The 27965-nt window shown below is 54.1% G+C and overlaps 3 protein-coding genes across 3 annotated transcripts; 1 reads left to right on the top strand and 2 right to left on the bottom strand.

Moving 5' to 3' along the window:
• Window positions 1-652: 652 nt before the first annotated feature.
• On the bottom strand, window positions 653-3575 carry ABHD8 (abhydrolase domain containing 8). Its single transcript, XM_070931952.1, has 4 exons — window positions 2875-3575; window positions 2200-2370; window positions 1620-1836; window positions 653-808 (listed from the first exon to the last, which is right to left on the bottom strand). The coding sequence occupies exons 1-4, from the start codon at window positions 3573-3575 to the stop codon at window positions 653-655; spliced, it is 1245 nt and encodes a 414-aa protein (XP_070788053.1).
• A 12135-nt stretch (window positions 3576-15710) lies between these two features.
• On the bottom strand, window positions 15711-17603 carry LOC139308424 (C-C motif chemokine 5-like). The gene is made up of 4 exons (XM_070931949.1): window positions 17530-17603; window positions 17326-17364; window positions 16085-16196; window positions 15711-15854 (listed from the first exon to the last, which is right to left on the bottom strand). Exons 1-4 carry the CDS (start codon window positions 17591-17593, stop codon window positions 15767-15769), a joined length of 303 nt encoding a protein of 100 aa, XP_070788050.1. The 5' UTR covers window positions 17594-17603; the 3' UTR covers window positions 15711-15766.
• Window positions 17604-25896: 8293 nt separating this feature from the next.
• On the top strand, window positions 25897-27771 carry LOC139308423 (C-C motif chemokine 5-like). The gene is made up of 4 exons (XM_070931948.1): window positions 25897-25966; window positions 26133-26171; window positions 27284-27395; window positions 27626-27771. The coding sequence occupies exons 1-4, from the start codon at window positions 25903-25905 to the stop codon at window positions 27711-27713; spliced, it is 303 nt and encodes a 100-aa protein (XP_070788049.1). The 5' UTR covers window positions 25897-25902; the 3' UTR covers window positions 27714-27771.
• Window positions 27772-27965: the final 194 nt, after the last annotated feature.

The raw sequence follows: 27965 nt of genomic DNA, 5'->3' as shown, positions 1-27965 counted from the left end.
CCAACCACATTCAGTGCCAGCATTCTTGGGATTGCAGCCCCCAGTCCTTGGGATGGGGGGGGCAGAGGCTGGTGAGGATTCTGACAAGACAAGGATGCAAGGGGTTGGAGCAGCCTGGCCCCCGCTCTGCCCCCAGGCTGGGCTGCTGGGGGGCTTCGGCCCCACGTCCTTCTCTTCCACCAGCAGCGTGGGAGAATTCAGCCTGCAAATTCCCACCACCTCTTCAGACGCAGCTGCGGTGGGGCAGAAAACATCAAACGTCAGCGGTCCACACGGGCACCCTTCCACCCGCATGCCCGCTCCGAGAGGGCACCCCCTTGGCCCAGTCCAGGCATCAGGAAGGAAGCCCCAGCATCCCTTTGCAGAGACTCCAGAGCCCATCATCCTGCTGCAAGAAGCAAAGCAGCTTCTGCCCGTCCACCTCTCTTCTCTGCCTGAAGTTTTGGGGGTGCTGATAGTTGCTGGCTGCTGTCCTTCGGTTCAAGGGTTCCCCGCATTCCAGCTACGTACCCCCCACCGGGCCCCCCAAGCAGGGAGACAAAGCACCGTCTCCCCATCCGTGACAACTCTCGGCATCCACCGTAAGAAACTCTCCTTGGGCAGCCACCAGAGCGTGGCCCCGGGACCCTCAGAATGGACCCCCATCCACCAGCTACTTCTTTCCCACTGGGGGGCCCTCTTCAGAGGGGAGGGGCTCGGGCTCCCAGAGCAGGAACTCGTGCAGGAGGGTGTTGACCGTCTCCGGACACTCCAACATCACCATGTGGCTCCCTTCGTCTATCACCTTCAGGAAGGCCAGCAGCAGGATCTGGGGGCGAAAAGGGCAGGGAGGGGGGTCAGTCAGGTGGCCTGCAGGTTGGGGAGCCCTTGGGGAGGGGGCTTCAGGAGCACCCCAGCTGTGTATGGGGCTGCTCTTCTGCTCTCTCAGTGCATCTGCATTCTCCCTTGAACTGCAGAGGACAATATCTTGTCTCTCTGTGTATGTGTGTGTGTGTGTGTGTGTGTGTGTTTCACTTGCAGCTTTGTGCAAGCTGCCCTTATCTTGCCTGAAACCCCCCTCCCCCCCAAGAAAGGCAGTTGATGCCCCCCTCCCGAGACTGTCATGCGCTGCTTTGCTGCTCTGAACCAATGCAGCTTTTCTGACCCACAAGCTGGAAGTCGTGACCAGCTGGCAATCTGCCCCCCCCACCCCAGTGAGACCTTGACTTAAATTTTAATTTGGGGGGGGGAATTGGGAGGGCTGATGTGCTTCCCACACAGATTATCCAGACTGGACAAACTTCACCTCCACCGAAATGGCCCTCAGCCCCCCCCTCCTGTGTCCCTCCTGCAATCAGGTGAACAGCATCTCCGCCTTCTTCGCAAGCCCCTCCCTCTCTCATAGGCCCCTCCCTGAATTCCATCCAGCCAATCTTGCTGTGTCTGGGCCCATCTGCCTGAAGGGGACCCTGACCCCCCCACACCCTTCCTGGGCATCTCAACCGAGCAGCCTCCCAGGGCAGCAAAGGAGACCCTCCCCTTGGAGACGCCTCGGGTGTCACTCAAGGGGAAGCCATCAGGGGCTCCCTGGGGGCTAAGAGGGTTTGGGGGGGGCGTGGGACAGGGCCCCGTAGCTGTACCTCCGCCATGCGCTGGTCCTCCTCCACGGGCACAAACTTGTCGTGCATGCCATGTACCAGCAACACGGGCACGGTCAGCTCAGCGTGGTAGACCTCGTCCCCCTCCGGCCAGTACTGCCCGCTCATCATGGCCCTCAGGACGAAGGAGGAGACGTTGAAGGCGTTGCCCTCCTTCAGCAGCTGCTTCTCCTTGGCACCCTGGCGGGCAAAGCCGGCTCTGCCAGGGAGAAGGGCACGGGATTAGCATGGGGGGCAGGGGGAAAGGGGGTAAGCCAATGGGGAGCCCGGAGGAGAGGGGTGGTTCAAGGCCATCTGGGCCCCCAAACAGACGGGCAGGGCCTGGGAGGGTCCAGGGGGGGAAAGATGCCCATGGGGAGACCTGCCCCCCTCGTCCCTGACCCCAGAGGCTCCCTTGCGGAAGCTCCAGGCCAGGCAGGGTGAGAGAGTGCCTGGAACGGGAGCTGCTGCTGCCGCCATCACCATCCTCAGGGCAGCCACGCAGGTCCGGTGGGCAGCCCAGTTGTGGCAGGGGAGCTCTGCCCACTCCCCCCCCCGTCCCCATCCTCCCCCGGAGGCTCACTTGAGGAAACTCCAGGCCAGGCAGGGCGAGAGGCAGCGCAGCAGGCAGGGGGGCATGTTGAAGATGGAGCAGAGGCTGGGCTCCAGGGCGGTGGGCCCCCCTCCGTTCACCATGATGACTTTGTGCACCAGATCCGGGTATTCGTGGGCCAGGAAGGTGCAGAAGGAGACCCTGAGACGGAGGACACGCAGGGCGGGCAATGAGACGCGGCGAAGGTGGCCTCTCCGTCCCTTGTAGGGAAGCGGAGAGCCTCCATGTTCAGAGGCACTCTACGCAGGTCGTCCTCCACTTCACTTAGTGACCGTTTGAAATTACGACAGGGCAGAAAAAAGAGACCTAGGGCCGTTTGGCACCTGTACGGCCACCGCAGTTTCCCCCCACGGACATCATGTGATTAAAATTGGGATGCTCTTGCAGGGTCCCGGGACCCCCTTTTGCGACCTTCTGATGAGCAAAATCAATGGGGGAAGCCAGATCCGCTTAACAACCATGCAACTAACAACTGCATCGCTTTGCTTAATGACCGCAGCAAAAAAACCCACTGTAAAATCAGAGGTAATGCACTTCATCGTCTTGCTTAGCGATGTAAATTCTGCTCCCGATTCTGGTTCTAAGTCGAGGACTACCTGCCCGCAAGAAACCTCCAGGAGAGCCCCTGTCCCCGTTCCCTCTTACCCGTAGGAGTGTCCAATCAGGATGTTCCTTTTCTTGGCGTATCGCTTGAAGAGGCTGCGCAGGTCTTCCGCCAAGGCGTAGAAAGTGTAGGCGGCCGCGATCTGGGGGGCAGAGCTGGCCCCGTGCCCAGCCAGGTCGGGGGCCACCACCTCGTAGCCCAGCTTGGTGAAGAAGTCCACCTGCTCCTTCCAGATGTCCGAAGAGCCGCCCACCCCGTGGATGAAGAAGAGCACCACGTCCCGGTGGGTCCCCTTGCAGCTGCCGATGTACTTGGTGCAGTCGATGTGCACCACTTTCTTGGGCTTCTGCCGGCGGCGTTTGAGAGCCGGTCCCCCGCCGGCTGTGGGGGTCCCTGCGGCTGGATTCGCATCTGAGACTTCTGCCTCAGCTGCGGCCTGAGCCTCAGCGCCATTCTGCGGGACGTCCGGCTGCACCGCCTCGGCCAGGTTCTCGATGACCATCTGGCCATTGCGGTACACGGCGATCCGGCGCTTGCAGTGCACGGCGCCCGTCTTCTGGGGTTCCTCCTCTGTGCCGGGGGGTCGGGAGGGGGCCACGTGCTTCACCCGCAGGACCCGCCCGGGCTTGACCTCCACGAAGCTGTAGCCGTCGCTGGACTCGACGGGCTCCAGGGGCCCCACCACGTTCGGCGCCTTGCCCAGCAGGCAGCAGAGGAGCCCATCAGCGATGCTGGTCAACATGGCGACTCCTGGGGTCCTGGGGGAAGAAGGGATCAGGCAGATGTTCATTGGGGCATCGCATCCCAAAAGGAGACGCACAACATCCCTGGCAGGTAGGCTACCTTTGCTGCTGTTAGGGCAGTCAGTGCCAGGCAGGCAGAAGGGCCACTCACGGAGAATATTTGTAGCTCGGGGTGGAAACGAGGAGTCCTTGGCGCTCTCTGAGCTGGCTTGTTTTCTTCCAGACGTTTCATGACCCAGCTAGGTAATATCATCAGTGCTAGAAGGGAGTGACCACACTCCTTACTAGCACTGATGATGTTACCTAGTTGGGTCATTAAACATCTGCAGGAAAACCATTCGCTGAGAGAGCCCCAAGGAGCCCTCGGAGGGACCTTGGCACCTTTCTCAGCTGCCACCAACCTGTTGACGTCCCTGTGGGTGAGCCGCTGCTCAAAGGGGGCCCTGGGGCCACACGCCTCCTCCCCCCTCTTCAATGGGTGCCTTTCCCATACAGGAAGTCCTCGACTTACGACGACAATTGAGTTCCTAAGTGAGACATTTGTTAATGAATTCTGCCCCATTTTATGACTTTTCTTGCCACAATTATGAAGTGAACCGCTGCAGTTGTTAAGTGAGTCACATGGTTGTTAAGTGAATCTGGCTTCCCCATTGACTTTGCTTGCCAGAAAGTTGCAAAGTAGGATCACGTGACCCCGGGATACGGGCAACGGTCATAAATATGAATCGGTTGCCAAATTTTGATCATGGGAACATGGCGAGACTGCAACGGACGTAAGTGTGAAAAACGATCATCAATCACCTTTTCCAGTGCCGTTTTAATTTTGAATGATCACTAAATGAATGGTTGTAAGTCGAGGACTACCTGCACATGCAAAATGCCCAGGGGGTGTGTCAGCGAGAGAAAAGGGAGCCCCCTCCCCGGCTGCCACAGGCCTGAGTGGCTTTTGGGTCTCCAAAATGACCCTCCAGGCTGCAGACTCAGATCAGAAAGATGGAGAGAACTTGGCACATGAACCTCTCTCTCTTTCTCTCTTTCTGACTCTTTTTCTCACTCTCTCTCTCTCTCCACTCTTTCTCTCTTTCCCTGATACTTTTTCTTTCTTTCTTTCGTTTTCTTTCTTTCTTTCTTTCTTTCTTTCTTTCTTTCTTTCTTTCTTTCTTTCTTTCTTTCTTTCTTTCTTTCTTTCTTTCTTTCTTTCTTCTTTCTTTCTTTCTCTTCCTTACTTCCTTTTCTTTTCTTTTTCTTTCTTTTTTCTCTCCCTCTCTCTCTCCATTCTCTCTTTCTCACTTTCTCTCTCTCTCTTTCCCTTTCTGACTTTCTCTTAATGACTTTCTTTTTCTTTCTTTCTCTTTCTTTCTCTCTCACCATTCTCTCTCTCTCTCTCTCTTTCTGACACTTTTTCTTGTTCCCTCTCCCTCTCTCTCTCCATTCTCTTTCTTTCTCTTTCTGACTCTCTTACTTTTTCCTTCTTTCCCTTTCTGACTCTCTCTCTCTCTCTCTGCTGCCCCTTATTTTAACTTAAAAAAACTGAGCTTAGCGGCCTGAGTGAATTGGGCATGGAGTGGGCGGAGAAGGGGGAGGGTTGCTGGAGGGTCCAGGCCAGACCCCCACCCCCTGCATCACCCACTTCTTGACCTTTGCAACTGAGGCTTTCTGTGTCCAGCAGCACCATGGCTGCGTTTGAGTAGCAGGCAGAGGGGTGCCTCTCTTTCTGTCAGGTGGGGGGACACAACTCCTGTCACAATGCACCCGGGGACGCAGGTGGGAATCACCCAGGCTGGGCCATCAGAGGGGGAATCCTCGGCACAGAGCTTCTGCTGGACATCAAGAAACCCCCGAGGACACCCCCAGCCCCAGGATGGGTCTGCAGACCAAGAAGGACCTCCGGGGATCTCCCCCTTAAATCCACTCCTGCTTCTCCTATTTGAATCACGGAATTTGTGACATAGTTAAGACAACTGTTGTGGTCCAGCAGCAGCCTGAGGAGCTGGCAGCGGAGTCGGACAGCGGTGAGGCTGAGGAAGAACATGGGTCACTCCGAGCGAGCCCCCCCTTAATTCCCAGGAAGCGGCTGTCCACCAGGACCCCTCCCTGCAAGATATGGATGGGAGTGATTCCTCATGGTTTGGCTCTTACACACCCACGTGCTCCTGCTTTGTGCCCTGCACTTACAGGTGTGAAAGAGGCAGCCGTTTTGTGATGGTGGCAGATCGCAACCGATGCAATGTTGGCAAAAGGACCAGAACGAGAGCCGGTTTCCATGCCAACAGGATGAAGCCTTGAAAAAGCACCAGGATCAAAGTGGGATAGGCCCTGTTGGGGCTCATAAAAGCAGACGGGAACTGTAGTCCTTGGGAGACATGCCCTCCAACAAGTGGGCTCCCTCCTTGCTCCTTCTGGTCTCCAATCCAGCCAGTGAGGCTCGGGGTGTGAGAGAGGGAAGGAGTTAAAATGTTTGTTCCAGAGCAGGGGTCTCCAACCTTGGCAACTTTAAGACTTGTGGACTTCAACTCCCAGCTTTGCTGGCTGAGGAATTCTGGGAGTTGAAAACCACAAGTCTTAAGGTTGCCAAGGTTGGAGACCCCTGTCCCAGAGAGTATCAGTCAAGGAGGCAAGCAGGTTCCTGCAAGTTCCTAGACCTCTTGAACCACAGAAGTATCCTAAAATGTTATCTTCGCCTGGCTCAGAGCAACTGGGCAGCGGATAGCTTCTCCCCGCTCTCTGGGGGTGTGGCGGGAGTGGGGCTTGGACCTGGGCAGGGAGAGGAAGGGGCGTTTCCCCTGCCTTTCAGGCAGAAGGGCAGAATCGAGATATCAGGAGAAGGGTTAGTGCCACTTTATAAGGCCCTGGAAAGGCCACACGGAGTGGCTGTTTACCTGCTATCCATCCCCTTCCATCCCTTTGAGGAAAGTTAGCACCCACCTCTCTCCTAGAAGAATTAAATATTTTGAGAAATATTAAAAACACAGAATATTATATTTCCCTGGATGAGAAATGGAGAAACATGCCCTTGGAAAGCAGCCCCCACCTTCCTTAATAGCACACAGCAGATGTCAGCACTTAAGAGATAAAGAGATGGCTAGCTCTATTCATAAGCAAATCTCCTCGCCCAAGATCCAACAAAGGTCGGATTAGCACTCAGCCACAATAGGAATTGCCCAAAGCCCCTTCATTGCGCCACCCCCAGCAAACTTCAACCAAACTTAGCTCAGACAAACATAACCCCTACATGGCCCCATGGGAGTCTGACAACAACCAATAGAATGCATGTTCTTGCACAGGAACAGGAAGCTCAAGTGCAAAGCCCAAGAGAAGGTATAAAAACCCCTCACTCTCAATGCAGGGTTCCAAGTAACACCCCCAACGAAAAGAAGACTCCGAGGCTTGAAGTTCCTCAAAGTTCCATTTTATTAGAGATGTCATATTGGCACATCTGGGAAAACCCGAATCTGAAAGCTTCCAGGTTTCCCCCACCCAACAGAAAGTCCAAGTCCCTTCCCTCTGCACCCACATGTCCATCACGTGGTCCAATCAAACCACTGTCCCAACTGGAGATGCCTCCCAGTCACACCACGCCAGGTGCAGGGCAAAATGTCCTTGACTCTCCGAGAAAGGAATGTTATTATGACTATATATCACCCATGCTCCAGACAATCCCCCCTCCCAGTTTCCCACAGCAGGATATGTGGCAGGCCTGAAGGCTCAATGCAAAAGATGGCTTCCAGGCCTGACACTCAACTCCATCTGGTCAGCTGTCCAGAATCACGCGTACTTGGTGGTTTGACTTCATCAATAAATGGACCCTCTTTCCAATCGTTTTGTCTCCAGTCCAGTGCCTTTCTCCTGGCTTGGAATGGAACCAGGTGGCTATTTCTTCCCACACCTTCGTCCTTTCAAAGCCAACCACAAGTCTAACCTTTGATCCATCCAGCAGCTGCCACGCTGGGTGGGATTTTGTGGGAGGTGCCACGGAAGAGAATTCAGGCCTGGCAATATGGCTGCCCGTTGCCTCTGCCAACCCTGTCTCCCATCTGGGGCACCTTCTGAACCCAGCCCCCCCGAAATGCAGGAGACCATTGTTAAAAGAAAACAGAGTGGAAGAGGAAGAGGGGCGGATGCTGGTATCCATGGAGACCAGGGCAGGCTTGGGTACCACTCTCTCCGGCTGGAAGGAAGAAGTTGCCAATTGCGATTGCATAACCAGCTGGTTGAATCAGAAAGGGGGTGAGTTGCATAAGCCTCCCTCCCCATCCTTTTAGGGGGGGGTCTTCAGACCCCCAAAAGGGAAAAACCTAGCGATTCTGAGGGGTTTCATGTTTCGTTCAAGTGACCTCCTCAATGCCAGTTGGGTCACGAAACATCTGCAACAAAACAACCAAGTTCAGAGAGCATCAAGGACCCTTCAATCCTCCTCCTCTCTACAAGCCCCCTCCCTTCTAGCACTGAAGATGTTACCTAATTGGGTAATGAAACACCTGCAAAAAAAACTTGCTGAGTTTAGACAGCCCCAAATACCCACAGCTGTCCTCTTCCCCCTCCTCCAACCCATTCCCTTCTGGTCCTGATGACATTACCTAGCTGGGTCCTGAAACGTCTGCGAGAAAATAACTAAGCTCAGAAAGCACCAAGGACCCTGCAATTCAGCCCTGAGCCTCAAAGGTTCTCCTGTCTTGGTACTTCAGAGGCTAATTAAGAAGCAAACGCTGGCATTAAATGTCACCTCCTGGCTAGGAGCCATTTGCATTCAGGGTCAGACTACAAGCTCCAGGGTGGGTCTCCGGTTGAGGTCATCTTGGGCTGGTGGGTCTGGGATTCTGCTGAAGAAAGCCCCACCTTTCTTCCCCCCCATACATCAGGGTTCAATGGGGCTCTGAGGGTCTCCACCATGTACAGCTGGGAGAGGGAACCACCAGCAACCCTCCCACGGTGAAGTCCTCTTCCTGAAGGCCCCCCCATTGGCCCCCCAGATGCCTCAGTGGCCCAAATGGGAACAGGAGCAGCCCCGTTTCCTCACCCCTCTCCAGGCCTGGGAGGGGGCTGCAGTTGGGCAGCTTCCAGCAAGGACCCCCCCCCCGCACCTCCCTACCCTGCAGGCTTGGTATCATTTTTCTCTCCCCTCCATCTTTTTCCAAGCAACGAATAAAACTTGGGTCAGCAAAAGGAACCAGAACAGAGGCAGCAGGCTTTGGATCTCCCAGGATGCTTTTCTTCTTCGGTGAGGTGGGGGACATCAATAACAATTTTGTGCTTCTTTCTTACCCCCCCCTTTCTCTTCCTGACCCCTCAAATATACTGGTGGCCATGAGCAAGTCTGCAAATGTTTCACACACCTGCAAATCATTTTTTTAAAAAAAGAACTGTGGTTTGGGTACTGATTGTAATTTTATTTTATTTTTTATTATTTTTTGCCATTTTGAGATTTGCTCTGGGCCTCCTTCCAGAGTTAGGTTTTTCTGCAACGGAGCAATATCCAATTTCAGTTCAGATGCCGAAGGAAGCGCTTGCAATGCAGCCCCCAGCTTTTTAGCAGATGTTTTCAAAACATTGGCTGTCTGGGGACGAGAGAAACGGCCTTCATTGGATTCATGAAACCGGTAATTAAGTGCCAATAATCACCTGCATTGTTGTTGTTAAAAAACACAGGAGCATGGATCTATTAGGTGGAAGGGGTCAGCAAAGCATAGGGCTTCCTTGGAGAATTTAATAAGTGCCACTTTATAAAACCTTAGTAATGCCACACTTGGAATACAGCACCCAGTTTTGGTCACCACACTATAAAAAAGAGGTTGAGACTCTAGAAAGAGTGCAGAGAAGAGCAACCAGGATGATGAGGGGACTGGAGACTAAAACATACAATGAACGGTTACAGGAACTGGGCCTGGCTGGTCCAGTGAAGAGAAGAGAAGGACCAGGGGAGACAGGATAGCATCTTCCAATATTTGAGGGGCTGCCCCAGAGAGGAGGAAGGGGGTCAAGCTATTTTCCAAGGTACCTGAAGGCCAGACAAGGAACAATGGATGGAAACTGACCAAGGAGAGATTCAACCTGGAAAGAAGGAGGAATTTTCTGACAGTGAGAACCATCAACCCGTGGAACAGAAGTTGCCTTCGGAAGTTGTGGGAGCTTCATCACTGGAAACTTTCAAGAAGAGACTGGGCTGCCATTTGTCAGAAATGGTGTAGGATCTTCTGCTTGGGTGCGGGGTTGGACTAGATGACCTACAAGGTCCCTTCCAACTCTGTTAATCTGTAATCTGAACTGGGTCTGGCTAACTAGTCTAAAGAAAAGAAGAATTAGGGGTGACACGATAGCAGTGTTCCAGTATCTGAGGGGCTGCCACAGAGAAGAGGGGATCAAGTTATTTTCCAAAGCACCAGAGGGCAGGACAAGGAACAATGAATGGAAACTAATCAAGGAGAAAAGCAACCTGGAATTAAGGAGAAACTTCCTAACAGTGAGGACAATTAACCAGTGGAACTGCTTGCCTCCATCACTGGAGGTTTTCAAGGAGAAATTGGGCAGCCACTTGTCAGGAATAGCCTAGGGTCTCCTGCTTGTGCAGGGGGTCGGACTAGAAGACCTCCAGGGTACCTTCCAACTTGATATTCTGATGTGTTTTGATGTAAATATTGTTCCAGGACTGTGGGATGCCTGGGGGAAGACTGAGACATGCTGGGGTGTAGGATACCTAAAGGATGGAGAAGCTGTGGGTGGTGGAGGGGAGCCCCACAACGCCTTGCCTTGCGAGGGAAGATTTTATATCTATTCATGGGCTCAACATTATTTTGCGGTTCCAAGCCACCTGGGAAAGAGGCTCCTGGCAGTTTGAATGGGCGGCTCAGTTGCTCCTTAAATCCTAAACCTGCGGAGCCCCCTCGCCCCCTTCAAAGCTGCCGCCAAATCCTCCTTGGAGGAAGTCAGTGGGAGCCCAAGGACACTTTCACGCAGGACGCATCCCGGTGCCGGAGCCTGGCTCTCCCCAAAGCAGCTGGTAGCCCTTCCAAGGACCGAATTCAGGAGCCGGATCGAAGCGGCTGCAATTACAGCAGCCCGATTGATCCAGCCGCCCCAGGTATTGATTTTGGGGCTGGAACGGTGAAACTCAAAACGTTAAATCAGCCATGCAGCTTTCCAGTCGGCCCGGGGTTGGAGGGTCCTCCAAAGCCTCCGAGGAAGGTCGAAGCCCCCTTGAAGCGCTTGCAAATCACAGACGCCTCAGCCACGCGCAATCTCCTTGACGGCTCTGCAAGCAGCAGCAGGTTTGGGACGTGCGAATGGAGCCCCTCATCGGAGATCACAGCCGCCCTGCGGGGGTCCCCCCCTCCCCCCTTCAGGGAACAGCAGGGACGCCCGACCTTGGAGCCTTGTGGACTTCAACTCCCAGAATTCCCCACCCAGCGATGGCATTTGGATCGGCCCAGGGAGGGGGGAGGGTCGTCCCTGGAGGAACAAAAGGTCTTTAAGGCAGGATTCTTCTCATCCGATGGCAGGAATAGGGGTCATTTGGCCAGGTGAGACCAAAACGCCAGGCCCTCCAGGGGAGAGGAGAGGAGAGGAGAGGAGCTGGAAGGGACCTTGAGGGTCATCTAGTCCAACCCCCTGCTCAAGCAGGAGACCCTAGACCATTTCAGACAATCTCTTCTTAAACACCTCCAGTGTTGGAGCCCCCACAACTTCTGGTAGCGAGCAGTTCCAATGATTAATCGTTCTCCCTATTTCCAGGCTGTTTCTCTCTCCTTGGTTCGTTTCTATCCGTGGCTTCTTATCCTGCCTCCATGTTCCCCCTGAAAGGCCCTGTCAGGTTCAGACTCCCGAGCCTTGTATGTGTGTCTCTGTGTGTGTCTCTCTCTCTGTGTGTGTGCAACGCCCCCTCCCCCTCCCCATTTCCCCCATCTCTTGAATGCTGGTTGAAGCAACCAAGGAAACCATTTTCCCTGACCTAGATTTTCCCTGCCAATGCTGCCTTTATGTAACTGAATGTCAGCTGAAGGGGAGGGAAGTGCGGAGGCAGAGGCAGAATCCACTTGCAGGACGGGTTTGTGCTTGCGTGTCTTTTCCTCACCCCACAGCGACTTAAAGCAGGAGCATCTGCCCCCCCCCAAAAAAAACCCACCTTGAGGCCTTCCCAGCTGGCAGTGAAGAGCAGGTGGGCCCTCTCTGCTCCACTGGTTTTGAAAGAAGCTCTTCTACAGAGACAGTCAGCTGGCAAGGACACTGCAGGGTCAGACCCAGAGGCTCTCCCACCCACAGCAGCAGCAGTCAGCCTGATCCCCACCCCAGGAGCAGGACACGAAGGACCACCCCTTCCCCCCTCCTGCTGCCCTCTCCAGCTGCTGGGATGGGGCAGCAGAAGATGGGCCCTTGAGGGCTCCTCTGAGCAACCTCTGGGTCCTGCTCTCCTGGGCTGGCACCTGCCCTGCCCTCCCACCCTCCTGCCTGCCCTGGAGGAGATGCTTCCTCTCCTTGCAGGCTTCGCACACACACACACACACTCCTGTCCCACAGGAGAAGGCATGCAAAATATAAAACCGGATGGGTGCAGGGAGAAGAGGGGGTGCACGAAGCAGGGTTTTGGGGATCCCTCGCCAGGGAACAGCAGAGCCAGGATCTGCTCTCAGTGGGTGGCATCAACCAGCATGGAATTAATTCAGGGGTCTCCCACCTCTGCCATTTTAAGACTTGTGGCTCTGCTGGCTGGGGAATTCTGGGAGTTGAAGTCCACACGTCTTAAGGAGGCTGAAGTTGGAGACACCGCCAGCGAGGACTGGCTAAGGGCCCCTGGAAAGGAGAGCCGGGCAGATGCCTTTTCCTGGCACCCAGGCCTGGGTGGCTAACCTGGAAGGCATTTGGGGGAGACCTGCAGGGGCCTTCCCTTCCCTGCTTCCCTCGGAGGGCCACGCAGGAGGCCGGGGTGCCCTCTGGGTCCCTCTTCTGGGCCCCCGGACTACAAGGCCCAGGCCAGGTGCCCAACCTGCCAGGATGGAGGGATGGAGTTCCCACGGAATTAATGACTTTCACCAACAACTCAAGGCAGTGAACGCATCCAAGGCCTCTTCCTCCCCCTATTTTCCCCACAACAGCAACCCTGTGAGGTCGATCGGCCTGAGAGAACAGGACCGGCCCAAAGTCACCCCACAATAAGAGGCAGCCGATAAGATAGTCCTTGACTTACGACGGTCCACCTAGCGACTGTTCAAAGTTACAATGGCACTGAACGGCACTAGGACCCTTTTCCGCACTTATGACCGTTGCAGCATCCCCGCGGTTACATGATTTACATTCAGTGACAACTGACTCACATTTATGATGGTCGCAGCATCCAGAGGTTCACGTGATCTCCTTTTGCGACCTTCTGACAAGCAGAGCCAGTGGGGGAGCAGCCACGTGGCTCTTCTCCCAAAGGGGCTTCATGCCCCAAGGCCAAAGCAACGGGAATGCTGCAGTTGGCACTCGCTGGGCACTCCTGCCATTTGCACTGGGGCAGAGCTGCCAACGCTGCACAATCTGTTCAGTGGCTGCCAGGCAGCATCAATTATGCAGGAGGCTTGAAGTTCACTCACAGTCGGCAAACCTCCCTCTACACACACACACACAGACACACACACACATACACCTGCCCCCAGCAGTTGCTTAAGGACTAGAAACTTTATGTAAAGCATGAAATCGCAGGTTGCAAAGCCCAACCCCCAGCTAAAACCAGGAGATTCCTCAGGCTGTTCTGCTTTGCCTTGAAACCCCCGAGGGATGGACTCTCTCTCTCTCCCCCCACGGGGGCAGCTTTTCTATGGATTCACACAGGGAAGGAAATTCCTCCAGATTTTGAATTTAGATTTCCAGAAAATTTCCATTCCATTCTCTAGCTTCCAAATTGAAGCCCCCGCACCCCGATTTTCTGTGCACCAGCATCTGCACAGTGTCCCATTCTGAAGGGGGCAGCTTCACCTGCCCTTTTTAAGCCATGCAGCCAGGTGAGGGGAAAAGCCCCCCAAGACTCCAGGAAGCCCCCCTACCCGTGCAGGGCGGGAGTGGGGTGCCTCCTCTGGGGCTCTGCAAAGCCTCCCCGCACCTAAGACCAGGCCTCCCCCCGAATGGGGCAGAGGAGAGAAGCGGAGAGCCCCCCCCCTCGCGCAGCGGGGCCAAGGACGGGTCAGTGCTGGGCGCTTCTTATGCGCTGATCCGCTTAGCCAGCCTCGGAGGAGGCGAAGGAGGCCGCTCCGGTGGGGAGGGGGGGGCGGGGGGGGGCCTGCAGCGCCCGGGGGTTCATCCCACCCTCAGCCCAGCCGGGGCTCCGCCCACCGAGGGACACCCCAAGGCCGGGGGCGGCCGAGGGACCGGAGCCGGCTGTCCGTTCAGCACCCGCGGCCGAGGCGGATGGGCCGGGGGGCTTCTTCCCGCAGCAGCCCCGCCGCCTCTTCCCGCCCCGGGCATCGACCCTCCGGGCTCCGCAGCCGCCGCCAAGCCGGCTGGAGGGCTCTCGGGGGGCTCCGGCTGACGGTCGGGATGGCCGTCGGGGAAGGGTCGGCGTCTCCCCCCGCGCTGCCCGTCCGCCGCCCTCACCTCTGCTCCGCCGGCCGGTCCCTTCAGCGCAGCGCCGCCGGCCCGGTCCGCCCCCTCCGGGCGGCGGGGGTCGAGCGTGGGCGGGGGTCCCTCCGGCCGGGCCGGCCGCTTGCGAGGGGTCTGGGGGCGGCGGCGGCTGGAGCTCTGCCCGCGTCTCGGCTCGGCCCCTCCGCAGCCATAGCAATCGCCCGCAAAGCCCTCCTGGCTGGGGGAGGGGCGGGGAGGGCGGCGCTTCCCGAGAGCCTCCTTCTGCAAGCGGGCGCCCGCCGGGGATTGCCTAGCGCCGCCTTCGCAGGGTGCTCGCTCGGTCGGCTGCGAGCGGGAGTCCGGAGTCCGACGGGGAGAAACGGGCGAGGGGCCGATGGTCTACGGGGGCCAGGCCATCCCGCTGCCCCCGACCGCCCCTCTTGGCCTTCCCGGGCCCGACTCCTTGTCCAGGGGCTGCCCAGACCCCCCTCGAGTGCCCCCCCAGCTCTGCCCCCCGTGCATCTGCCCCCACCCCCTGCTCCCCCAGGCCGGGAGGGCTTTAGGGCAGCCGGCTTGCGGGGAGGGCGGGGCAGCTGCTGGGGAAGGGGCTCTGCTCTTTCCCGGGGGCAGCACCTCTCCCCGCCATGCCAAGGGCCGTGGAGCAAAGCCAAGATCCCTCCGGAGAAAGGGGGCCACGAGGAGATCCAACTCGGCCGGTTTCCCGGCCCCGCGGAAACGAAGCGAGCGGCGCCAGCAGGCGAAGGGGGGGAGAGAGAGAAGTCTTGCCCCCCCAAGGGCGCCGCTTGTGTGGTGGGGTCAAGTGGTCGCTCTTCTTGGCCACTTCAGCACCCTGGACTTCAACGTCCCGAATTCCCCAGGAAGCCACTTCTGAAAGGCTGCATTTCAGGGTAAGGGTCTGCCGGTTCTCCCCCTGGACCTGGAGCGCCCCCAACCCAATCCCGCCTCCTGGGTTTCAGGGCTCTGAAGAGACCCTAAAGCCCAGCTCGATATCCTGAAGGGTACTGGGGGGGGGATGGAGATATTGCCCACCCCTGCTTTTCTCTTACAAGCCCCCCTTTAAATGGGGAGACGGGAACTCTGGAGGGGAGGGGCCTCCGACCAAGGAGAAACCCCAGTTGTTCATCCCCCCCATCTGTCCACCGCCCCCCGACCGCCCCCCCCCCCCGTGTAATCGTGTGACCTCCGAGGTCCCCTTTGGAAAGAGACCCTGGAGAGCAGCGGAAGGGAAAGGAAGCCCACGCAAGGGAGGGGTGAGAGGGGAGCCCCTGGGCCCCTGTTTCTCCACCTGGGAAACTGGAAGAAGGTTGGACTTCAACTCCCAGAAGTCTGTGCTGGCTGTGGAATTCTGGGAGTTGAAGTCCACCCTTCTCAAGTCGAGGAGGAAAACGAAGTTCTTGGCAGCTTCTCGCTCTCTCTCTCTCTCTCTCTCTCTCTCTCTCTCTCTCTCACACACACACACACACACACACACACACACACACACACACGTTAGCCTAATTCCGCTGGGTGATAATAAACAGAAGGCACTCTGCACATGCTTCAGGGTACAGCACTCCCTTTAATAATGGTTTTTTTTCTCCTTTGATTATGGGCGTCTGCCAAGAGGGGGGGTTGTTTTGCTCTCCCCTCGCACGGAAAACGTTTAGTGTGGGCTGAGGTCACGGATGCGATCCTGGACCCATTGCTCTGAGGGATTGGCGCACCTCTCTAAATCTCTTTTTGTCACGAACCTGCAAAGGAGAAATGTCTGCTTTTAATCAAGACTAGCTCAATGCATCTCAACCGTGGGCGTTTTAAGAGGGGTGAACTGCAACTCCTGGCTGGGGAATTCTGGGAGTTGAAGTCCCCCCCTCTTAAAACACCCAAGGTTGAGACACACCGATTTAGCCCTTGGGTGAGAAAGAAGTTCAGAAATTCTGAATCTCTTGCAAAGTTGAACCACGTTTCCTGGGAAACTTACACGACGGCAGACTTGCTGCATCTCCCGTTGGTGTAGTAGAAAGATTTCAAGTTTTTCAGTGGGATGGGGCGTCTCACGAAGTCAAAGCAGCAGGAGTTGGGCCCCGGATCCACTGGGGAAGGAAAGAGAGAAGAGAATGGAGACGTTCTCCAGCCACCCAGGAGTGGGCAGGAAACTCTCTGCCTTGAGATTAGCAGCTCAAGAGCAACCAAAATGGTTTATTTATTTATTTATTTTATTGATTTATTTGTTTCCATTTCTATACCGCCCTTCTCCAATAGGACTCAGGGTGGTGAACAGCCAGAGTAAAAACAGAACATACAAAATTTAAAAGCAATTTAAAATAATTAATTATTTTGGCCGTAAATTAAAACAACCCAATTTAAAATCAATTTAAAATTTTAACTCAAGCCAGCCCAGCTAGTTGAAATAAATAGGTTTTCAGGGCCCGACCAAAAATCCGGAGGTCTGTTATTGTACGTATCTCTGGGGGGAGGTTGTTCCAGAGGGTGGGCGCCGCCACAGAGAAGGCTCTCCCCCCGGGGGTCACCAGCCGACATTGTCTGGTTAAGAGGCTGCAGGCTAAAGCATACAAAGAACGTTTGCAGGAATTGGCTTTGTCTAGTTTAACGAAAAGAAGGATTGGGGGGGGGACATGCAGCCTCCCAGTATTTGAGGGGCTGCCACAAGGAAGAGGGAACAATCTAGCAGTGGGACTGCTTGCCACCAGAAGCTGTGAATGCTCCAACGCTGCAGGTTTTCAAGAAGAGATTGGAAAGCCACTTGTCAGGAATGGTACCCAGGTCTCCTGCTTAGACGTGGGGTTGGACTAGAAGACCTCTGAGGTCCCTATGATTATATTCTTTAAGTGATAGAAAAAACGTGTGCTTGTGTGGAGACCCTCCCAGCAGGAGACCTTCCCCGCCACAAGCAAGGATGCTGCTCAGCTCAGACCCTTCTGCACAGCTGGCCTTGCGTTCTCGGGGTCCCCAGCTGTGCCCCATTACACGGGGACAGGGGCCAAGGCCTGCCATGGGGGACCCTGCCTTCAACCCCACCTGCCGTTGGAGCAGCAGCCCCCTCCCCCATCTCCCCCCGTCTCTGCCTGTCTCAACCCTGGTCTGGCCCAGCAACATGGCAGTGGGGCAGGAGGCACCCCAGAGGGAGAGGCTGGGCTAGGAGCGCCCAGGTCAGGAGGCAGAGTTGGGGTGATTTTCGGATGCTGGAAAGGGGAGACTTACCATTCCGGTCTCTGGGCTGGGTGGGTTCGGGGGCTGCACCTGAAAGAGAGAGGCGGAGGGGGGCCTTGTAACTCCTTCAGCTCCCCCCCTCTTGCCCCCACGGCTGAGAGCGGAGCTGCTGGTGCCAGGGGAAAGCCCTTCAGGGGGGCTCTGGGGGTCAAGAGAGGGTGGGCCGGAGGGGGCCCCACGGAATGAAGGACTCACTGGGACCCTCGACAGCCAGGGCGACGGAGACCACCAGGAACAGAAAGGCGAAGAGGCTCTTCATCTTCAAAGAGGGCAGGAAGGGCAGCTCCGGTCTGATCTCTCTGGCATCGGCACTGGCGCCCAGAGGCCTCTTTATAGAAACCGGCAGCTGCAGCCAGGGGAAACACGTGGGGGGCTCCACCAGCAGGGTGTGGCCACGAAGGCTGTGTTGCCAGGGAGACGCCCGGATGCATCCCTCCCTCCCTCCCTCCCCCCATCCCTTTATCCATCCATCCATCTATCCCTCCATCCCTCTATTCCTCCATCCCTCTATCCATCCCTCCCTCCTTCCATCCCTCCCTCCATTCCTTCCTCCCTCCATCCCTTCCTCCCTCCATCCATTCCTCCCTCCATCCATCCATCCATCCATCCATCCATCCATCCATCCATCCATCCACTGACCTCAGAGACGGTGTTTGCAATGTTCTGAAGAAGAATCCGTTCTGGTGGGAATCCATTTCCTGCACACCCTCATTTCTGAATATGAGCCAAGGCTCCAACGTTTTCTGCAAGAGCCACAAAGATGATGAGGGGACTGGAGGCTAAAACTTATGATGAACGGTTGCAGGAACTGGGCCTGGCTAGTCTGATGAAAAGAAGGACCAGGGGTGACAGGATAGCAGTCTTCCAATATCTCAGGGGCTCCTCCCTGTGGCAGCCCCTCAAATATGGAAGACTGCTCTCATGTCTCCCCTGGTCCTTCTCTTCACTAGACTAGCCAGGCCCAGTTCCTGCAACCGTTCTTCGTATGTTTTAGCCTCTGGTCCCCTCATCCTCTTGGTTGCTCTTCTCTGCACTTTTTCTAGAGTCTCAACCTCTTTTTTATAGTGTGGTCACCAAAACTGGATGCAGTGCTCTAGGTGTGGCCTTACTAAGGCTTTGTAGAGCGGTATTAGTACCTCCCTTGAACTTGATTGTATCCCCCTGTTAATGCAGTTTAGGATTGCATTGGCTTTTCTGGCTGCCGCTGCACACGGCTGGCTCCTATTTAGCTGGTTGTCCACTAAGACTCCCAGATCCCATTCACAGTCACTGCTATTAAGCCCGGTTTCCCCCAGTCTCTATCTGTGCTTTTGGTTTTGGGCTGAACTGATCTAGGGACTGAAATCCCTCCAATTTCTTTGCCGCTCCCTTTCAGAGGGTGACAGGGCTGGAGAAGAACCGAGGCTCTTGGGGCTTTTCCACCAGGACCCTGCCGAGACCAGGACAGCCACCTTCTCTTTGCTTCCCTTCTCAAAGGAAGGAAGGATCAAAGGCTGAAACACAAAGGCTGAGGAACGGCTGCAGGATTTGGGTCTGGCCAGTCGAAAGAAAAGAAGAATCAGGGGAGAGGTGATAGTAGCATTCCAGTGTTGGAGGGGCTGCCAGAAAGAAGAGGGGGGTCAACCGATTTCCCAATGAAGGCGAGACAAGAAACAATGGTTGGAAACTAATCAAGGAGAGAAGCCACCTCCTGACAGGGAGCACAATTCACCAGTGGAGGAGAAGTTGCCTCCAGGAGTTTTGGCTGCTCCAACACCGGAGGCTTTTCAAAAGAGATTCGGCAGCCATTTCTCTGGAATGGGAGAGAGTTTCCTGCCTGAGCAGGGGGTTGGACTAGAAGACCTCCAAAGGCCCTTCCAGCTCTATTCTGATTCTAAAGAAAATTGTCAGGTTTTATTCCACTGCTTCCAGCCCAGATCTGCAGCTTATTGAGATGGTTTTGGGGTTCCTCTCTGTCTTCTAGAATATTAACAGTCTCACGCAATTCTGCCTGATCTGCTCAAGCGGACACCTCTCCTCCACCTTCTCACCATTCGTGGAAACGTGGGAGTGCGGAGGAGCCGAGGGGAACGCCTGGCACCTGCCCCCTCCCCTCCCCTCCCCTCTCCGTGGAGGGGTGCCCATGGAGGGCCTGTTGGGAGCCAGCCAGCCAGCCAGAGGGCTCCTCCTTAGTCCTCGTGCCCTGCAGCCCACAAAAACCGAGCCTGCAAAAAAGGATGCTGCGAGATACTTTATCGAGGCCTTGCTCAAGCCAAGATATCTTTTATTTACAACCATTTCTCAATCTTTTCAGGAAGCAGTTTGATCCAAACGGGAGATATGATAAGGCAGCAAGATCAGTTCCTGGCAACCCCACTGAACCCCCCCTCCCCCCATGACTTCTGCTAATTGTGGTGCTGTTTTCAAAGTTCCTTTCTGATTGAGCAGCTCCAGAACTTTCCACGAAGTCAACATTTTGCTGAAGCCATTTTTTAAACGCCGAGATCTGCATTCCTTGTAAAAGAAGGAATCTGCCTTGCCAACTAAAGGACGACATCCGGGAGGAGAAGAAAGGATTCCAGAAGTGAATCTAGCAGCTCAAGGGTTGGGGGTCGCCAAAACAACTTTGGATCCCTGGACTGTGGTCTCCACGGCCTCCATGATGGGCTGCTGGCAAGGGATGGGCTGCACCTCACAAAGACTGGGAAGAAGGTTTTCTCAACTTATCAAGGGCTCTTGGAACTCAGATTGAGGGGGGAGGGTGACCAATCTGTAGGATCTCATCTTCCTTATCTTCTCATCTTTTCCATCTACCGTACTACCTTCTCCTATTGGTATCTTATGGTTTATCCCTTGCTATTTGTATCGTATGATTAATGATTGTAACTATGATTTATGATCCATAACCTATCACTTTTCTTATCTGTGGAGATTCTCAGTTTATCTCTATGGAGATTTTCTTGTTTGTATGTACACTGAGAGCGTCTGTAGCGGAGATAAATTCCTTGTGTGTCCAATCACATTTGGCCCATAAAGAATAAAGAATATTCCATTCTGCTTTGATCTGGCAAGGTGGACGCATACACTCTGAGTCCTGTCAATCAAGTGGTGCCACCTCTCAGGACCTCAGAGAGATGCCTGCCCTCTGGAAGGAGCTTCCCCTGGGGTTGGGTGGCCTTCCGACAGGCTCCGAGGCTTTGAGCCAGAGCAAACGGAGCCCCTTGAGGGGTGTAAGGTGTGTGTTGCTCATCAGATCTCCAAAATGGTCCAGGTTCTCCTGCTTGAACAGGGGGTTGGACTAGAAGACCTCCAAGGTCCCTTCCAACTCTACTCTGATTGGTTGATTGATTGATTGATTGATTGATTGATTGATTGATTGATTGTAGCCTACTGTCTCCTGCTTGAGCTAGGTTGGACTAGAAGACCTCCAAGGTCCCTTCCCACCCTGTTTATTGCCTGTTTGTTGGGTCTCTTTGTGCCGTAGGTCTCTTAGAGCCAGTCAAAGCCCAGAGGCCTCTAAGACTGATACACCCATAAACAATGTTCAGGTTTGCCTTTATATGTAAAACCTTATTCGCCACCAGACGTTCCAGCAAAATCCACAGAAAGTAACAGCCGTCCTGCCCGTTCAGTGCCTCCCCCTCCTTCTCACCAGATCCCTCTGTGCCAGGATGTGCTTGGGCTTCTCCCTCCCAGCCACTGCCAACAAGGCCCCTGGCCCGAAGCATTTATTCCTGCATTTATCCATTTATAGAGCCGCCCCAACTCAATAGGTGACTCTGGGCGGCAAAAACAGAATTAAAACTGAACAAAAACAACAATAAACAACTATAAAAATTAAAATAACAGCAACTGAGGAACCAAAATCCCCATTAACTACCTGGACGAGGGAGTGGGTCCTTGCACCTTCTGGGGGCCCGAGGAGACCCCTGGGCTCCAGCCTAGAACCGGGGCTTACGAAAAGCCAGTTGGGTTGGGGTCATTCTGCTTTCCGGAGGGAGAATGTCCCCCGAGGTGGATGTCCCCTGCAATTGTTAAGTTAGTCACACAGCTGTTAAGTGACTCGTTGTTGTGACTTAAGGGATCATGTGACCCTGGGACACTGCGACCATCATAAATGTGAATCAGTTGCCAAGCAAACACTCTTCAAGGGCAGGCCTGTGCAGAGCGCACTGCAGTAATCCAGACGAGAGGTGACAAGGGCATGGATGATGGTGAGCAGGGCCTCTCGGTCTCAGAATTGGCGCAGTTGCCAACCAGAAGCTGTGCTGCCATCTGCCTTTTGAGCAGGCACCCTGAGTCCATGAGGACCCCCAGATTATCCTGGCTGAAGCAGTACCCCCCCCTCCCACCTGGTCTTGGAAGAGAAGTGGCCTTCGGAAGTCGTGGGAGCTTCATCCCTGGAGGCTTTCCAGAAGAGAGTGGACTGCCATTGGTCAGAAACGGTGTAGGGTCTCCTGCTTGGGCGGGGGGCTGGACTAGATGACCTACAAGGTCCCTTCCAACTGTGTGATTCTGTTCTGTCTTGCTTGGTTGAGCTGAAGGGGCTGCACCCCATCCAGGCCTCCACAGCACAAGCGCCACTCAGGCCGCCTGCGGTGGAGATAAAACCTGGATATCATCCGCATGTTGGTGGTATCTCACCCCAAGCTGTCCAACATGCTGCCTGGAGCCTTCCGGGAGCTGAAGTCCACCCAGCTTCTTGTCCCTTTGGGTTAGCAACACTGTTCTCTCTCTCATTCTCTCCCTCCATCGTTTTTTAACAGATTAACACAGTTGGAAGGGACCTTGTAGGTCATCTAGTCCAACCCCCCACCCAAGCAGAAAATTTCTCCTTATTTCCAGGTTGAATCTCTCCTTGTTCAGTTTCCATCCATTATTCCTTGTCAGGCCTAGAGGTGGTTTAGAAAATAGCTTGACCCCCTTCCTCCTCTCTGTGGCAGCCCCTCAAGTATTGGAAGACAGCTATCCTGTCTCCCCTGGTCCTTCTCTTCACTAGACTAGCCATGACCAGTTCCTGTAATCGTTCTTCGTATGTTTTAGTCTCCAGTCCCCTCATCATCCTGGTTGCTCTTCTCTGCACTTTTTCTAGAGTCTCAACATCTTTTTTATAGTGTGCTGACCAAAACTGGATGCAGGACTCTAGGTGTGGTCTTACTAAGGCTTTAGTAAGTAAGTGGTATTAGTATCTCCCTTGATCTTGGTTTTTGTAGCAATATAGTTGTCCTTTACATACATTGCAACTCCACCTCCTCTTTTATGCGGTCTGGTATTTTTGAACAGTTTGTATGTTTCTATCAGTATGTTCCAGTCGTGGGTTTCAACCCACAAAGTTTCTGTTATTCCAACTATATCATATCTACATTCATGTATTAATAGAATAGAATAGAATAGAATTTTTTATTGGCCAAGTGTGACTGGACACACAAGGAATTCGTCTTTGGTGCATACGCTCTCAGTGTACATAAAAGAAAAGATACGTTCATCAAGAATCATAAGGTACAACACTTAATGATAGTCATAGGGTGCAAATAAGCAATCAGGAAACAATATCAATATAAATCCTAAGGATACCAGCAACAAGGTTACAGTCATGCAGTCATAAGTGGGAGGAGATGGGTGGTGGGAATGATGAGAAAATTAATAGTAGTGCAGACTTAGTGAATCGTTTGACAGTGTTGAGGGAATTATTTGTTTAGCAGAGTGATGGTGTTGGGGAAAAAACTGTCCTTGTGTCTAGTTGTTCTGGTGTGCAATGCTCCATAGCGTCGTTTTGAGGGTAGGAGTTGAAACAGTTGATGTCCAGGATGTGAGGGGTCTGTAGATATTTTCCCAGCCCTCTTTTTGACTTGTGCAGTATTCGGGTCCTCCATGGAAGGCAGGTTGGTAGCAACTTCCAAGATGGCGCTGCTGAAGGTTGCCTTGGTGAAATGCTCTCTAATAGTTCAAGTTCACTCTGTTTGTTCCCCAGACTTTGTGCACTTGAGATCTTGATGTCTGACTCTGGGTAGGTCTCCTACTTGATGTTTGAGTTTGTCTTCCTTCCCATCCCTCCATTATTTGACTTGATTTCTAGGGGTTTTTGCTTGAAATTAGATCCTGGAGATCCTACAGATTGGTCACCCTCCCCCCTCAATCTGAGTTCCAAGAGCCCTTGATAAGTTGAGAAAACCTTCTTCCCGGTCTTTGTGAGGTGCAGCCCATCCCTTGCCAGCAGCCCATCATGGAGGCCGTGGAGACCACGGTCCAGGGATCCAAAGTTGTTTTGGCGACCCCCAACCCTTGAGCTGCTAGATTCACTTCTAGAATCCTTTCTTCTCTTCCCGGATGTCGTCCTTTAGTTGGCAAGGCAGATTCCTTCTTTTACAAGGAATGCAGATCTCGGCGTTTTACAAATGGCTTCAGCAAAATGTTGACTTCGTGGAAAGTTCTGGAGCTGCTCATGCAGAAAGGAACTTTGAAAACAGCACCACAATTAGCAGAAGTCATGGGGGGAGGGGGGGTTCAGTGGGGTTGCCAGGAACTGATCTTGCTGCCTTATCATATCTCCCGTTTGGATCAAACTGCTTCCTGAAAAGATTGAGAAATGGTTGTAAATAAAAGATATCTTGGCTTGAGCAAGGCCTCGATAAAGTATCTCGCAGCATCCTTTTTTGCAGGCTCGGTTTTTGTGGGCTGCAGGGCACGAGGACTAAGGAGGAGCCCTCTGGCTGGCTGGCTGGCTGGCTCCCAACAGGCCCTCCACGGGCACCCCTCCATGGAGCGGGGAGGGGAGGGGAGGGGGCAGGTGCCAGGCGTTCCCCTCGGCTCCTCCGCACTCCCACGTTTCCACCAATGGTGAGAAGGTGGAGGAGAGGTGTCCGCTTGAGCAGATCAGGCAGAATTGCGTGAGACTGTTAATATTCTAGAAGACAGAGAGGAACCCCAAAACCATCTCAATAAGCTGCAGATCTGGGCTGGAAGCAGTGGAATAAAACCTGACAATTTTCTTTAGAATCAGAATAGAGCTGGAAGGGCCTTTGGAGGTCTTCTAGTCCAACCCCCTGCTCAGGCAGGAAACTCTCTCCCATTCCAGAGAAATGGCTGCCGAATCTCTTTTGAAAAGCCTCCGGTGTTGGAGCAGCCAAAACTCCTGGAGGCAACTTCTCCTCCACTGGTGAATTGTGCTCCCTGTCAGGAGGTGGCTTCTCTCCTTGATTAGTTTCCAACCATTGTTTCTTGTCTCGCCTTCGTTGGGAAATCGGTTGACCCCCCTCTTCTTTCTGGCAGCCCCTCCAACACTGGAATGCTACTATCACCTCTCCCCTGATTCTTCTTTTCTTTCGACTGGCCAGACCCAAATCCTGCAGCCGTTCCTCAGCCTTTGTGTTTCAGCCTTTGATCCTTCCTTCCTTTGAGAAGGGAAGCAAAGAGAAGGTGGCTGTCCTGGTCTCGGCAGGGTCCTGGTGGAAAAGCCCCAAGAGCCTCGGTTCTTCTCCAGCCCTGTCACCCTCTGAAAGGGAGCGGCAAAGAAATTGGAGGGATTTCAGTCCCTAGATCAGTTCAGCCCAAAACCAAAAGCACAGATAGAGACTGGGGGAAACCGGGCTTAATAGCAGTGACTGTGAGAGGGATCTGGGAGTCTTAGTGGACAACCAGCTAAATAGGAGCCAGCCGTGTGCAGCGGCAGCCAGAAAAGCCAGTGCAATCCTAAACTGCATTAACAGGGGGATACAATCAAGTTCAAGGGAGGTACTAATACCGCTCTACAAAGCCTTAGGAAGGCCACACCTAGAGTACTTTATCCAGTTTTGGTCATAAAAAAGAGGTTGAGACTCTAAGAAAGAGTGCAGAGAAGAGCAACCAGGATGATGAGGGGACTGGAGGCTCAAACATGCGATGAACGGTTGCAGGAACTGGGCCTGGCTAGTCTAGTGAAGAGAAGGACCAGGGGAGACAGGAGAGCAGTCTTCCATATTTGAGGGGCTGCCACAGGGAGGAGCCCCTGAGATATTGGAAGACTGCTATCCTGTCACCCCTGGTCCTTCTTTTCATCAGACTAGCCAGGCCCAGTTCCTGCAACCGTTCATCATAAGTTTTAGCCTCCAGTCCCCTCATCATCTTTGTGGCTCTTGCAGAAAACGTTGGAGCCTTGGCTCATATTCAGAAATGAGGGTGTGCAGGAAATGGATTCCCACCAGAACGGATTCTTCTTCAGAACATTGCAAACACCGTCTCTGAGGTCGGTGGATGGATGGATGGATGGATGGAGGGATGGAGGGAGGGAGAGAGGGATGGATGGAGGGAGGAAGGAATGGAGGGATGGATGGAGGGAGGGAGGGATGGATAGAGGGAGGGAGGAATAGAGGGATGGAGGAATAGAGGGATGGAGGGATAGAGGGATGGAGGGATAGAGGGATGGGGGGAGGGAGGGAGGGATGCATCCGGGCGTCTCCCTGGCAACACAGCCTTCGTGGCCACACCCTGCTGGTGGAGCCCCCCACGTGTTTCCCGTGGCTGCAGCTGCCGGTTTCTATAAAGAGGCCTCTGGGCGCCAGTGCCGATGCCAGAGAGATCAGACCGGAGCTGCCCTTCCTGCCCTCTTTGAAGATGAAGAGCCTCTTCGCCTTTCTGTTCCTGGTGGTCTCCGTCGCCCTGGCTGTCGAGGGTCCCAGTGAGTCCTCCACTCCGTGGGGCCCCCTCCGGCCCACCCTCTCTTGACCCCCAGAGCCCCCCTGAAGGGCTTTCTCCTGGCACCAGCGGCTCCGCTCTCAGCCGTGGGGGCAAGAGGGGGGGAGCTGAAGGAGTTACAAGGCCCCCCCTCCGCCTCTCTCTTTCAGGTGCAGCCCCCGAACCCACCCAGCCCAGAGACCAGCATGGTAAGTCTCCCCTTTCCAGCATCCGAAAATCACCCCAACTCTGCCTCCTGACCTGGGCGCTCCTAGCCCAGCCTCTCCCTCTGGGGTGCCTCCTGCCCCTCTGCCATGTTGCTGGGCCAGACCAGGGTTGAGACAGGCAGAGACGGGGGGAGATGGGGGGGGCTGCTGCTCCAACGGCAGGTGGGGTTGAAGGCAGGGTCCCCCATGGCAGGGCTTGTAATGGGGCACAGCTGGGGACCCCGAGAATGCAAGGCCAGCTGTGCAGAAGGGTCTGAGCTGAGCAGCATCCTTGCTTGTGGCGGGGAAGGTCTCCTGCTGGGAGGGTCTCCACACAAGCACACGTTTTTTCTATCACTTAAAAAATATAATCATAGGGACCTCAGAGGTCTTCTAGTCCAACCCCACGTCTAAGCAGGAGACCTGGGTACCATTCCTGACAAGTGGCTTTCCAATCTCTTCTTGAAAACCTGCAGCGTTGGAGCATTCACAGCTTCTGGTGGCAAGCAGTCCCACTGCTTGATTGTTCCCTCTTTCTTGTGGCAGCCCCTCAAATACTGGGAGGCTGCATGTCCCCCCCCCCCAATCCTTCTTTTCGTTAAACTAGACAAAGCCAATTCCTGCAAACGTTCTTTGTATGCTTTAGCCTGCAGCCTCTTAACCAGACAATGTCGGCTGGCGACCCCCAGGGGGAGAGCCTTCTCTGTGGCGGCGCCCACCCTCTGGAACAACCTCCCCCCAGAGATACGTATAATAACAGACCTCCGGATTTTTCGTCGGGCCCTGAAAACCTATTTATTTCAACTAGCTGGGCTGGCTTGAGTTAAAATTTTAAATTGATTTTAAATTGGAATTGTTTTAATTACGGCCAAAATATTTAATTATTTTAAATTGCTTTTAAATTTTGTATGTCCTGTTTTTACTCTGGCTGTTCACCGCCCTGAGTCCTATTGGAGAAGGGCGGTATAGAAATGGAAACAAATAAATCAATAAAATAAATAAATAAATAAACCATTTTGGTTGCTCTTGAGCTGCCAATCTCAAGGCAGAGAGTTTCCTGCCCACTCCTGGCTGGCTGGAGAACGTCTCCATTCTCTTCTCTCTTTCTTCCCCAGTGGATCCTGGGCCCAACTCCTGCTGCTTTGACTTCGTGAGACGCCCCATCCCACTGAAAAACTTGAAATCTTTCTACTACACCAACGGGAGATGCAGCAAGTCTGCTGTCGTGTAAGTTTCCCAGGAAACGTGGTTCAACTTTGCAAGAGATTCAGAATTTCTGAACTTCTTTCTCACCCAAGGGCTAAATCGGTGTGTCTCAACCTTGGGTGTTTTAAGAGGGGGGGACTTCAACTCCCAGAATTCCCCAGCCAGGAGTTGCAGTTCACCCCTCTTAAAACGCCCACGGTTGAGATGCATTGAGCTAGTCTTGATTAAAAGCAGACATTTCTCCTTTGCAGGTTCGTGACAAAAAGAGATTTAGAGAGGTGCGCCAATCCCTCAGAGCAATGGGTCCAGGATCGCATCCGTGACCTCAGCCCACACTAAACGTTTTCCGTGCGAGGGGAGAGCAAAACAACCCCCCCTCTTGGCAGAAGCCCATAATCAAAGGAGAAAAAAAACCATTATTAAAGGGAGTGCTGTACCCTGAAGCATGTGCAGAGTGCCTTCTGTTTATTATCACCCAGCGGAATTAGGCTAACGTGTGTGTGTGTGTGTGTGTGTGTGTGTGTGTGTGTGTGTGTGTGTGAGAGAGAGAGAGAGAGAGAGAGAGAGAGAGAGCGAGAAGCTGCCAAGAAC

This window comes from Pituophis catenifer, unplaced genomic scaffold, assembly GCF_029215685.1.
Source record: "Pituophis catenifer annectens isolate HBS135680 unplaced genomic scaffold, rPitCat1.0.hap2 SCAF_1, whole genome shotgun sequence".
Taxonomy (NCBI): domain Eukaryota; kingdom Metazoa; phylum Chordata; class Lepidosauria; order Squamata; family Colubridae; genus Pituophis; species Pituophis catenifer.
The sequence above is the reverse complement of the archived record's forward strand: the minus strand, read 5'-3'. Positions and strand labels throughout refer to the sequence as shown.